The 12,636-nt window shown below is 41.8% G+C and overlaps 1 protein-coding gene across 1 annotated transcript in view; it reads right to left on the reverse strand.

The window, feature by feature from the left end:
• Positions 1–12,636, reverse strand: part of cacna1ha (calcium channel, voltage-dependent, T type, alpha 1H subunit a) — a 610,320-nt gene that overhangs the window by 282,196 nt on the left and 315,488 nt on the right. Inside the window, exon 6 of the mRNA XM_078558934.1 lies at positions 10,392–10,551. Within this exon, the coding sequence (XP_078415060.1) occupies positions 10,392–10,551 (160 nt within the window). The remainder of the gene's footprint in view (positions 1–10,391; positions 10,552–12,636) is intronic.

A 12,636-nucleotide genomic window follows, 5' to 3' on the forward strand; every position in this document is an offset into this window, starting at 1 on the left:
TTCAACTAAGGGGAACAGCTGCTCCCTATCCACCCTGTCCATGCCCCTCATAATCTTGTACACCTCGAACAGGTCGCCCCTCAGTCTTCTCTGCTCCAACGAAAAGAACCCAAGTCTATTCAACCTCTCTTCACAACTTAAATGTTTCATCCCAGGCAACATCCTGGTGGATCTCCTCTGCACCCCCTCCAGTGCAATCACATCCTTCCTATAATGTGGCGACCAGAACTGCACACAGTACTCCAGCTGTGGCCTCACCAAAGTTCTATACAACTCCAGCACGACCTCCCTACTTTTGTAATCTATGCCTTGATTGATAAAGGCAAGTGTTCCAAATGCCTTTTTCACCACCCCACTAACATGCCCCTCTGCCTTCAGAGATCTATGGACAAACACACCAAGGTCCCTTTGTTCCTCAGAACTTCCTAGTGTCATGCCGTTCATTGAATACTTGCTTGTCAAATTACTCCTTCCAAAGTTTATCACCTCACACTTTTCAGGATTAAATTCCATCTGCCACTTATCTGCCCATTTGACCATCCCATATATATCTTCGTATAGCCCAAGACACTCAACCTCACTGTTAACCACCCGGCCAATCTTTGTGTCATCCGCAAACTTATTAATCCTACCCCCCACATAGTCATCTATGTTGTTTATATAAATCACAAATAATAGGGGACCCAGCACAGATCCCTGTGGAATGCCACTGGACATGGGCTTCCAGTCACTAAAGCAGCCTTCTGTTATCACCCTCTGTCTCCTATAACTAAGCCAATTTTGAATCCACCTTATCAAATTACCCTGTATCCCATGTACATTTGCCTTCTTTATAAGTCTCCCATGTGGGACCTTGTCAAAGGCTTTGCTGAAATCCATATAAACTACATCAACTGCACTACCCTCATCTACACACCTGGTCACCTCCTCAAAAAATTCAATCAAATCTGTTAGGCATGACCTCCCTCTGACAAAGCCATGCTGACTATGCCTGATCAAACCTTGCCTCTCCAAGTGGAGATAGATTCTCTCCTTCAGAATTTTCTCCAATAGTTTCCCTTACACTGACTTGAGACTCACTGGTCTGTAATTCCCTGGCTTATTTCTACAACCCTTCTTAAATAGAGGAACCACATTAGCTGTTCTCCAGTCCACTGGCACCTCCCCTGTGGCCAGAGAGGAAATAAAAATTTGGGTCAGAGCCCCTGCGATCTCTTCCCTTGCCTCCCTCAGTCTGGGACACAAATCATCTGGACCTGGAGATTTGCCCATTTTTAAGCCTGCCAACACCTCCAATATCTTGTCACTCCCTATATCAATTTGCTCAAGAACCTCGCAGTCCCTCTCCCCAAGTTCCATACCTTCATCCTCATTCTCTTGGGTGAAGACGGATGTGAAGTATTCGTTAATCCCTTGCCTGCACTGAAGCTTGATCGTTTTATTCGGCCTTGTTCTAATAGTTTAAGTTAAATAGCCATATTAACTGTTTTGTATTTCTAGTATGCAGTCCATAGTTCAGAGTTTGCTGAAATAGTGACTGGCATGCATTCATCCTGTGATGAATTTACATTATAACTTGCTGGAGAACTTATTAGAAGGTGACACAGTGGCGATTCAGAAATGGCACAGCCAATGATCAATATAATAATCACTTATCCCTAATGGCTAAAAAGTTAAGAAAGTATGGCAATTTCCAGCTAGGATACAATTTTTTTTATTCATTCATGGGATGTGGACTGTATTAAATAGATTATTCGGATGTTTACCCAAGGTTAAATGTTAATTGTTGAAGCAGAGTGATTAAAAAGTGGCTAGATGATGGAGCATCTGCTGTGAGCTGCAAGAATCTGTTCAGAAGGTGTAATCAAGAGACAGCCAGAAGGTAACTGGAGACCTCATTTCAATTCCTCTGCTCCCAGATAAGATGAATACACCATTAAACTGAAACAACTGTAGTTGTCTTTTAAAAAGTTATTATGAAAGGCCTGATATCTGCAAAGGGGAAAAGTTCTGCTTTGGGTTAACCAGAGACATCAAATACAGGACCCTTTCGATGAAGGGTCATTGATCTGAAATGTTTGTTTCTCTCCATACATGCTGCCTGACCTACTGGTTATTTCCACCATTTTCTGTTTTAATTTCAAATTCCCAGCATCTGCAGTATTTTGCTTTTGTTTCAACCTGCTCTGCTATCTGAACATACGACTCAATGTGTCGATTTGATTAAATACAATTTCCATTGGGCTGAATTTTTCTCTCGGGTGGGTGCACACCTGACCCGAACAAGCGTAAAATGACACATGATGTTGGGCGAGCATCCCGATGCCATTGCGCACTCGTGCGATATTTTGGTCGATGTGCATGCACGGGAGTCAGCAGCGCAACCGGCGACGATTAAGCAGCCTATTAAGGCCCTTAATCAATTAATTGACTAGAATTTTTCGCTGCCTGTCCAACCATTCGGTTGGTGGGCAGGCGAAAAGGCCAAGCGGCCTTTGCATTTTTGGTGAAACCTCATCCACGGGCGGGATGAGGTTTCAACCAGTGACTAAAAATAAAGAAAACCTTTTAACACTCATATTTAACATGTCCCTGCTGATGTGACACAGTCACATGAGGGGACATGTTTTCATTATTTTTATTAACTTTATTTTTTATTTAAAAAATTTATTTTGTTTTAAAAATTTAAAAATCATCGGCTGTTAATTGGCCAGCCAGTCAGGGCCTGATCGCGGGCGGTAGTCGGCTTCCCGGCCGCTCCCAGGCCCGCCCGACGACTAGAAAATCCTGGCCATTAAGCTTAATGCTTCCTAAGACAGTGACTTTACAGTTTGTTGTATTTCTTCAATTTTAGTTTGTTTTTTTTACATATCATTATTGAAAACCACTCCATTGCAAAATGGCCTGCACTGTTCTGATTCAGCCCAAGTAGCAGTGCCGATTAAAGTAGTATTAATGCAGCAAATTAGGCATTGCTGTTCATTTCATAGCAGGACGGCAGAGCTATGATGATAGAATTCTCACTGTTTCGGTGAGGGCCAGAGCGCAGAGGGGCATAAGTAATGGCATCAGTTATCAATGCCACAGGTTCCTGGAAAATGCATGCTCTACTAACGTTGGACACTGTATATGCACTGTTATTATGCTGCAAATTCCCGACAAATTCTGGCCCATTTTGTTACCTGCTGAGAGCAAAGTCAGTCGATCACGTTATCCTTATTATCCAAAACATCTTGTATCCAACCAACAACTTCATCATTCTTTCCTGTTCCTGTCCAATAAGCTAAGTGTCCTTATGTTTTTCTCAATAATTGTTTGAAAAATACTGTGTCTTTAACTCTTTAGGTTGTTTGCATCTTGGGAATGATGCATTGGCTGTGTGTGAAGTTTGAATGCAATTTAAGAAATTTAGTACAAATAATAAATATCTCAGACTGCTAAAAAAAAATACACACCAAGTCAATTAGAAATTTTCACTTTCCATTTTGATTATAGGGTTTGTTTCTCAAAAATGCATTGCAAGTGTTACGCAGGTAGTTTACAGTGTTTCTCACTCTCAAATTCTCTCTAGAGGAAAATCAAACAAAATTGCCAATATTATTTAATTCAGAATTCCACAAAAGTATCACTTAATTCACTCTTCAGTTTAAAAGATCAGATGACATTTTCAAGTCTCTCCCCCATTGCCCCAATTTTAACCATCAGATTGTTCGTAGGTTTAGCGAAATTCCCGCCTCCTACACTTACATTTGCAACGTCAGACTGCTAGCTGGCTCAGGTAAACTCCTGTCTCCCTAGGCCAACATATTTTGTTCTTTTCAGCTCAGGCAATACTAATACTAAGGCTAATCACATCAAGAACATTTGTTTTGAGTGAGTGAATGGAATGAATAAGCTCAGCAGCAGCTGGGCATCATTTTAAAAAAACTACAGCAGTGCCTTTAGGCTTAATAGAGGGAAGTAAATGTTGCAGAACTACTTTATTTCCAAACCAATTTTTGTAAAGGAAATTACCCTTCCCCGAAATACTTAAGAGGCTATTTTAAAAAGTTTTAATTATATCTCAACCATAGATTTGATTTAATTACTCAAAGGTAGCCGTGACAGCAGCAAAATTGTTTTTTTGAAACACATCGAAAGAGGTTCAGGTAAGAGGATCACTTTCTAATATGTCAGCAGTTGCTGATTGGGTAGCACTCCTGCCTTCAACTCAGAAGGTTCAAGTTTCACTTCAGGACGTGAGCACTAAAATCTAAGCTGATATGCCAGTACTGAGGGAGGTTCCATCCTTTGGATGAGACATTAAACCTTTGGTAATGGTTGGTTGATTATGTTGTTAAAGATACACAGGCGATGGGCACTGATTGATTAAGGACTGAGAGCATGTATAAAGAGAGTCATCGTCTCATGGTGCAGGGCCATCATTGTCCTGCTGCCCAAGAGGGTGGATCTCTGCCTACTTAAACTGGCATCCAGTCTCCCTCCTCAGTACGGATTATAAAATCTTCGCCACGGCCATGTCTTCTCGTCTGTGCACCGTGCTGGACCACATGACCACTCCAACCAGTCCTACATGGTTGGAGTGGTCATCTATGACAACATCCATCTAGTCTGGTACCTTCATTATTCCCAGAGGGCTGGTCTGTTGGCCGCTTTCTTGTCCCTTGATCTAGAAAAGGCATTTGACAGAGCGGATCACAAATATTTATTCAGGACTCTGTGAGCAGTGGGTTTGGGACGTATTTTGTCGCCCATATCCGACTTCTGTATGCTACCACAGTGTCTAATTAAGGTTAATGGCTCCTTGATGCGCCCCCCACCCCCCCACCCCACTTTGCTCTGGGGGAAGGAATGTGTCAGGGCTGCCCCATGTCTGGCCAGTTATATTCCATTTGCGTGGAGCCTTTCCTGCGCCTCTTGCGAAGGAGGTTGTCGGGATTTCGTGCCAACAAATCTACATCCTCCGCGAGGACCAACTGGGGAAAATGTTCCAGACTTTTGGGCGGTCAGTGGCGGATGGACTCCCTGCTGGAGGAGCTCCAACCTTTTCCCTGGAGCACCTGCCATCTCCATTCTTCAGGGGTCTATCTTAGCCCTGCTGAGGGATCCCAAACTGGCAACAGTCTGAGGCCAAAGTCACCACTAGGATGCTGGACAGGGCTGCTCCGAGTGCTATCCTACAGGGCTGGTCATAAACCAACTGATACCTGCAATGCTTTGGTATCGGTTGGCCACTATGATCCCTCCCCTGGAGTTTGTTACTAAGGGGAGGATTTTCTCTCCGTCTGGGGGGTTGGACAGGAGCGGGCGGGTGCGTAACCGATTGCCGCCCACGATCAGCTGCATGATCTATGCCTTGTTTTGTACTGCACCACCTGGCTTGGATCTGTTTAATACTCTCTCAGGTCATAGAGTCATTGAGGTCTACAGCACAGAAAAAGGCCCTTTGGCCCATTGAGTCTGTGCCAATCAAACAAGTACCTAACTATTCCTGTCCCATTTTCCAGCACTAGGCCCATAGCCTTGTATGCCATGGCATCCCAAGTGCACATCCAAATACTTCTTAAATGTTATGAGGGTTTCTGCATCTACCACCCTTTCAGGCAGTGAGTTCCAGATTCCCAACACCCTCTGGGTGAAAAAATTCTTCCTCACATCCCCTCTAAACCTCCTGCCCCTTACCTTAAATCTATGCCCCCTGGTTATTGATCCCTCCACCAAGGGGAAAAGTTCCTTCCCATCTACCCTATCTATGCCTCTCATAATTTTATACACCTCAATCATGTCCCCCCTCAATCTCCTCTGCTCAGGGAAAGTAACCCCAGTCTATCCAATCTCTCCTCATAACGAAAACTCTCCAGCCCAGGCAACATCCTGGTAAATCTCCTCTGCACTCTCTCTAGTGCAATCACATCCTTCCTATAATGCGGGTTCCAGAACTGCACACAATACTCTAGCTGTGGCCTAACCAGCGTTTTATACATTTCCAGCATAACCTCCTTGCTCTTATATTCTATGCCTCGGCTAATAAAGGCAAGTATCCCTTGGCAAGTGGAAGTAAAAGATCCCTTGGCACTATTCCAAAGAAGAGCAGGGGATTGATCCCTGGTGTCCAGGCTGATATTTATCCCTCAATCAACATCACAAAAACAAATTACCTGGTCATTATCACCTTGCTGTTTGTGGGAGTTTACTCGACGCAATTTGGCTGCCATGTTTCCTACATTACAACAGTGACTACACTTCATTGCCTGTAAAGCGCTTTGAGATGTCGTCAGGTTCCCAAAAGAAAAAAAAAATGTTCGGACCATTACTCTTATTTCCCAGCTTTTACCGATGTTCCATTTTAAGGTATACAAGACAAGTTCGGACCAGTATTCTTATTTCCCAGTTTTTATTGTTTTTCATTCTGGTTTGTGAAAGGTGCTTTAAAATGCAAGTCTTTGTATAAAGGAGGTGAAGTACTTTGAACGAAACAAATTCCTAGAATCTTCTCCCAAATTTAAGGAGATCAGTGGAACCAGTGTATGCCATCTGATTACAGAATACAAGTCTGGTAGAGACATTTACACTTATGATGGTTAATATTACCTGTAATTGGTCAGCAGGATTGATGCATATAATTTAAAGATACTCACTGAAAAGAAACAATAGTTTCTATAAACAAATGTTTAAACATCTCAATCATAAATGTCCCCATTAAGAGGCTTCTAATGAAAATCTGGTTTCTTCTGAAGAACATTTTTTTATATTTGTTCATGGGATCTGGGTGTCACTGGCTAGGCCAGCGTTTATTGCCCATCCCTAATTGCACTTGAAAAGGTGGTAGTGAGCTGCCTTCTTGAACTGCTGCAGTCCATGTGTTGTAGGATCACCCAGAGCACTGTTAGGAAGAGAGTTCCAGGATACTGACCCAGCAACAGTGAAGGAATGGGAATATAGTTCCAAATCAGGATGGTGCTTGGCTTGGAGGGAACTTGCAGGTAGTATTGTTCCCATGTGTCTGCTGCCCTTGTCCTTTTAGGTGGTAGAGGTTGCAGGTTTGGAAGGTGCTGTCGAAGGAGCCTTGGTGAGTTGCTGTAGGACATCTTGTGGACAGTTCACACTCCTGCCACTATACATCAGTGATGGAGGGAGTGAATGTTTATTGTGGTGAATGGGGGGCCAATCAAGCAGGCTGCCTTGACCTGGGCGGTGTCAATCTTCTTGAGGCAAGTGGATAGTATTCCATCACACTCCTGACTTGTGCCTTGTAGACGGTAGACAGGCATCGGGGAGTCAGGAGGTGAGTTCCTGAACAAAATTCCCAGCCTCTGACCTGCTCTTCCAGCCACATGGCTGGTGCATTGGTTTATGATCAATGGTAACCCCCAGGATGAATAGTGGGGGATTCAGCAATGGGATAATGCCATTGAAAGTCAAGGAGAGATGGGTAGATTCTCTCTTGTTGGAAATGGTCATTGCCTGGCACTTGTGTGGCATGAATGTTACTTGTTATCAGCCCAAGTTGCATTTGGAATTTCTCTCTTCGGTCAAGCTGTTTTAGAGCTGAGTCATTGATCTTCTTCCTCTTGGGCTTTTGGGCTTTGCGATGTCTTGGTGCTAGTTAAATGTTCATCAACCACCAAAAAAGCCAATGATCTGACCAGCAGGCATCAGTCCCCAAAATAGATCGAGTGATACAGACATCACTTGGGTATTTGACCTGAACAATGAGATAATCCAGAAAGTGCCAATGCTTTGATCTAGGAAGCCTCTATGCGGTTTTGTATTTGTTCTCCTGGTGGAAGAGGATGTTTGTTATAATGAGGTCACGCTAAGCACAATTTGTCAGCCATGTGCATTGATTTTTCCCACCCTGTTTTTACCCAGTGGCTCTGCCTGAGATGACTCCCAAGTTGCTAGTGCACAAAAGCAGGTCCCAATCTCTTCTCAATGCCACTCCCAGCCCCCTTGGCTGAGTTTGCAATAATATGGTTGGGAACACTTGCAAAAAATGGGAAGTGGGCAAAAGTTAGAAATGGTGCTTGCAGGGAGGGGCAAGGAGATAAGTCAGGAGTTCAACATGTGCACTACAATTAATTTATTCAAAGCACATTGGATCATGCTCAAGATTGGTGAGCAGTGTCTCCTATTTGAAAGTGGCCCTGAAACTCAGGAGGGTGCTCACAGCCACTCAGAGAGCAGAGAAACCATCACAGTAACAATGAGACATAAAAAAGCAACTGTACAATTCCCACAGAATTTCAGAGCTGGTGGCTTGTTTGAAAAGACATTTTGGCTTATATTTTATAAGCAGCAGTGGAACAAGGGTGCTCGCCACTGATCTGAAAGAAAGCGGCCCACAAATGATCTGTGTGATGTGGATTTCCCTTTCCGGATAGCAGTCAAGGCAATTTCTTGGCAGTAGCGATGTCAGCAAGCAGGTAGGCAGTCACTCATAATCACAGCAAACCAGGAAGTTAAAAGCATCTAATATTCTTCATTTTAATTTAAATTTTCCAAGACAAAATAAATGATTACATTAAGCTAGAATAAAGATTTTTAAAGATTTAAAAGTTTGTTTAAAAAATATGGACTTATTTTGTTATCGTTATGAAGAAATTTGTCATATATAAATATAACACTAGCGTTTCAGGGGCAGCAAAGGTGCTTATTAGTAATTATGAAATTAATACACTTTCACTTTTTCCAAGGGTTTTTTTATACAGTGAGACCAACAGTGTTAGAGTGAAAAATTTTTTCAATTCGTTTGATTTCCCACAGATTGCAGTCTGGAGTATGGGCACCTAAACAGCACACCCCCTAGAAAAATGTAGAATCACTGACAGCAAATTCTGGATTTCCACATTATGAAGCACATGTATGGACAACAGAAGTTGCTGTCCATTTCAGTGAAGTAATGATGGTGAATACTGACAGTTTGACTAACATTACCACTGCAAAGTCCAGGCCATTATCTAGTGGCTTGTGTCCTCTTGTAATAAATAACCTGATTAGCACAAGTGAAGCACTTTAGATCATGTCACCACACATGTAGTGGGCATTTTCTGATGGTTGTATTCAAGTTCATGCTGCAGCTTCTTCCAAAGCTCACAGCAATGCCTGTAGGTATATCACTTCAGACACGTAAATGTAAATAATTGAAAATTTTCACAATGTTGTGATGAGATCAGTGGGTATATCTTCTATTTTTTTGAGACAGACCCTAATTAAAAATGGAAACTGAGAAAGGAAACTGACCCCCCCCCTCCCCGCCCCCCCCCCCCCCCACCACCCCCCACCCTCGTTGCGAAGGAAACAGAGACTGGAAATCAAAACTTCTGGTTGAAACTATATGAAAGGAAACAGAACCATCTGAGGTCAGTAGAAGTTGATGAGTCCACTGGTATAGTACAGGTTGGCTGGAGAAGACAGAGGTTAGATCCAAAAGCTGAGAATAAGCAAATAACTAGTTGCTGCAGCTGTTTCTGGATCTACACCATCCAGACCAGGTTGAGGAGGTTCTGTAGATGTGTGCCATTTTTGGTGAAGACCATGCCCATGGAACTCAGATGGTTTGTGTGCTGCTGTCAGCTGGGAATCAGACTAGTCTTAGAAAAAGAGGAGCTGAAATTCTTCATGAGGAAGACATAGTTTTGAAGGACTTTGTGACTGAGATTGATGACATATAGGCTGAGTAGATTGCCAAGCCAATTCATAAGATCTGTCTTAGTTCTGCCTGCCATTTAATGTGTAATCTATAGTTTATAATCGACCACAATTTGTCTGTTAATTCATGCTTAAAACCAGAATTAGCACAAATTAGAGTATTGGAAATTACTTAAGAAAGTATTTAGTGTTTGCCTTGTTTGACTCTTGTATAGTAAAAATTCTTCTGTTTTAAACTGTGGAATCTTGTGGCTTCATTCTTTCAGTAGATAACTCGAATTTTGGATTTTGTTTTTCTTGCGATCAGAACAATGTTTACATTAACGTTGCTGTCAAGGTCAAATCCATTATGGGTTTATGTAGAGGGTGAAATTCACATAATCCAAGAAGTATCATACTTAGGATGTACAAATCATGCAATATCAAATGCAGCATCCGACTGTTCATACTTTATTATCCTTATTATTAACCTTACATATATTTTAACTGCTTTTCAAGCAACATTCAGAAAATACTGAAATAAATCAAATGAGGCTTCCCACCTACTTTAAGGATTATTTGAGGCAGGATTAAGTCAGATAGATTTTAGGTCAGTGTAGTAATGAATGATTTTAGTGAGTAGTATATTTCATTAGTCTACCATAATTCAATCTATATTAGAAATTCAAATCTTTCAGAAAAAAATTTTAATCACAGAAAAACTGTTATGCAGTTTAAGTGATTTTAGAGGGTGTACTTACATTGCAAAGCTGTCTTCAAAAAAACACCTGTTCCTTAGCAGCCCAGCCCACAGCTGCACTCCAACAATTCCAAATATAAAGAAGACAAAAAAACAAAGAAGAAGGACATTGCCTAACATAGGCAAAGTATCTAGTAGTAAAGTCACTAGTATTCTCATACCTGAAAAATACAGAAATGCAAATGCACAATTAGTGAATAGTCTAACTTTCCTTTCAATTAAAATAACTTTAATGACAGACTCAAGCGATTTTTTGTATCCCTGTGGTTTGGTAGAAAATGTTTAATTAAACTTTGTTCTATGAAAAGTACCAAAATGCAATGATAGATATTTCTATAATGTTCAATCTACAACAATATGATTGCTATTTAAAGGGGCAATGACATATTACACAAATATTTGGCAATGACAATCAACTCAAAGTGATCAGGGATTTACAGTTGGCAATGTTGTCATATGAACGCTCGAAACATATCCGACTCTTATTTTAGCAACATCATAGATCCATTCATTTTATTTCAAATAAGCTTCTAGTAAAATAAAAGAGAAAGGAATGTCATATGTGATCATTAAGTGACGGCATAATAATGTGCGCAGAAATCTTCTAGCATAGGCTATAATTGCGTTGCCTCACAAAACTTTATGTGAAATTAAGAACATTTTCAAAATACGAGTTCAGAAAAGGCTTTAGCATCTGCTGCAGTGTGAACTTATTCCCAGACATGGAGATATTTCAGTGCAAATTATTCCAAGAATGCGACCTACTTGAAAAATTTCCTTTATGACAACACTAGCCCCATAACTCATTAACACTGTTTCATTAAAACTAATGTAGTCCCCCTTCAACTCTGTAGCAATTTGTTTTCAAGGTTGCTATGCTCCATTGAACTTACATGCTTTGCTCATTTAATAAATATACTTAATACCAATCAGGCTGATGCATTCCCCTTACTGTCCATGTGAATATTTGCACTTTGCCTTTTCCTACTACAATAGAGAAAATTTGAGACTGGCACTAATATGTGGATTGCACACAGTTGTTTTTAATAGCTGTACTATTGGTTAGCTACACAAATGTGAATTCAACTTGTTCAAACATCTTGTTTTCTTAGTTTGTGACAGCTACTCAGAACCACTAACCAAAGAAGAACTTTTGCACTTCCAGGCTTTTATTGGTAATGGTTCGTCGTTGTGACAAATAAGAATCTACAGGCTAGATATAGAATTCCCTTAAAGAGAGTGCAATTTCAGGCTTAAATGATCAAAGCATCCTTTAAAATATAGGTAATGTGAATTACTCAATGCTTGCTAATAGATGTGATGTGAGTTGTGAGAATAAAATCTAAACCATTGAGTAATAAATTAATTAGGTAGGAGCTAGGTTGGCTTACAAATTAAATGGTAATGAATTAAAATCAGAAAATTCTGTTTTCACACACTGCAATACACAAATAGAACCAAAATACTAGGGACAATTTTCTGTATGTCGGGTGGGCCGGTCGGGAGCAGGCGCAGGCGGGTGTGAAACCAACCACCACCCACGATCGGCTGCGAGCCACCATTTTATTTGGGCTTGCAAATTAAGGCCCCCCCAAAGGGACGCATGGCTGGTAGCGCTCAACACTATCTGCGCAGGCGGGGGGAGGGAGAGTTGGGGCCTGCGCTCTTTCACGCATGCGCACAGAAGAGCACAGAAATCTCCCTACTGCCTCAAGGAGATTAAGGGCAACATTTTCCCCTCATCAGGCAGGCAGGCCTCCGATGGGGGTGCGCTGCCACTTTATGTGGGTGGGCCAATTAAGGCCCACCTAGTGTGACGTCCGCCAGGAAGCGCTATGTGCTCCCTGTGCAGGCGGGGAGGGGATTCCTTCAGCCGGGAGTGCACTCTACAGATCTCCCTGAGGCAAAGTGCTGCCTCAGGGAGATCGGCACTGATTCAAAAGCTGACATAAAAGGTAATAAAAAAATTCCCTGCCATGTCCCCTCATGTGACACTGTCACATGAGTTGGGACATGTCCATAACTTTTATTCAAACATTTGATAAAAATTTAAAAACCTTCATGAAACTTCATCCTGCCTGTGGGTGAAGTTTCATGCTTTTTCTGAGGCCCGCCTGGGCTCCCGGCCTGCCCGCCAACCTTAAAGTTGGATGGGCAGGTCCATCAATCAGGTTAATTAGTTTTTTAATGGCCTTAATAGACCGTTGACAGTTTGGCGGGCATGCAGCCGATTCAGCTGTGCACCC

This window comes from Cetorhinus maximus, chromosome 15 (genome assembly GCF_964194155.1).
Source record: "Cetorhinus maximus chromosome 15, sCetMax3.hap1.1, whole genome shotgun sequence".
In the NCBI taxonomy this organism is placed as follows: domain Eukaryota; kingdom Metazoa; phylum Chordata; class Chondrichthyes; order Lamniformes; family Cetorhinidae; genus Cetorhinus; species Cetorhinus maximus.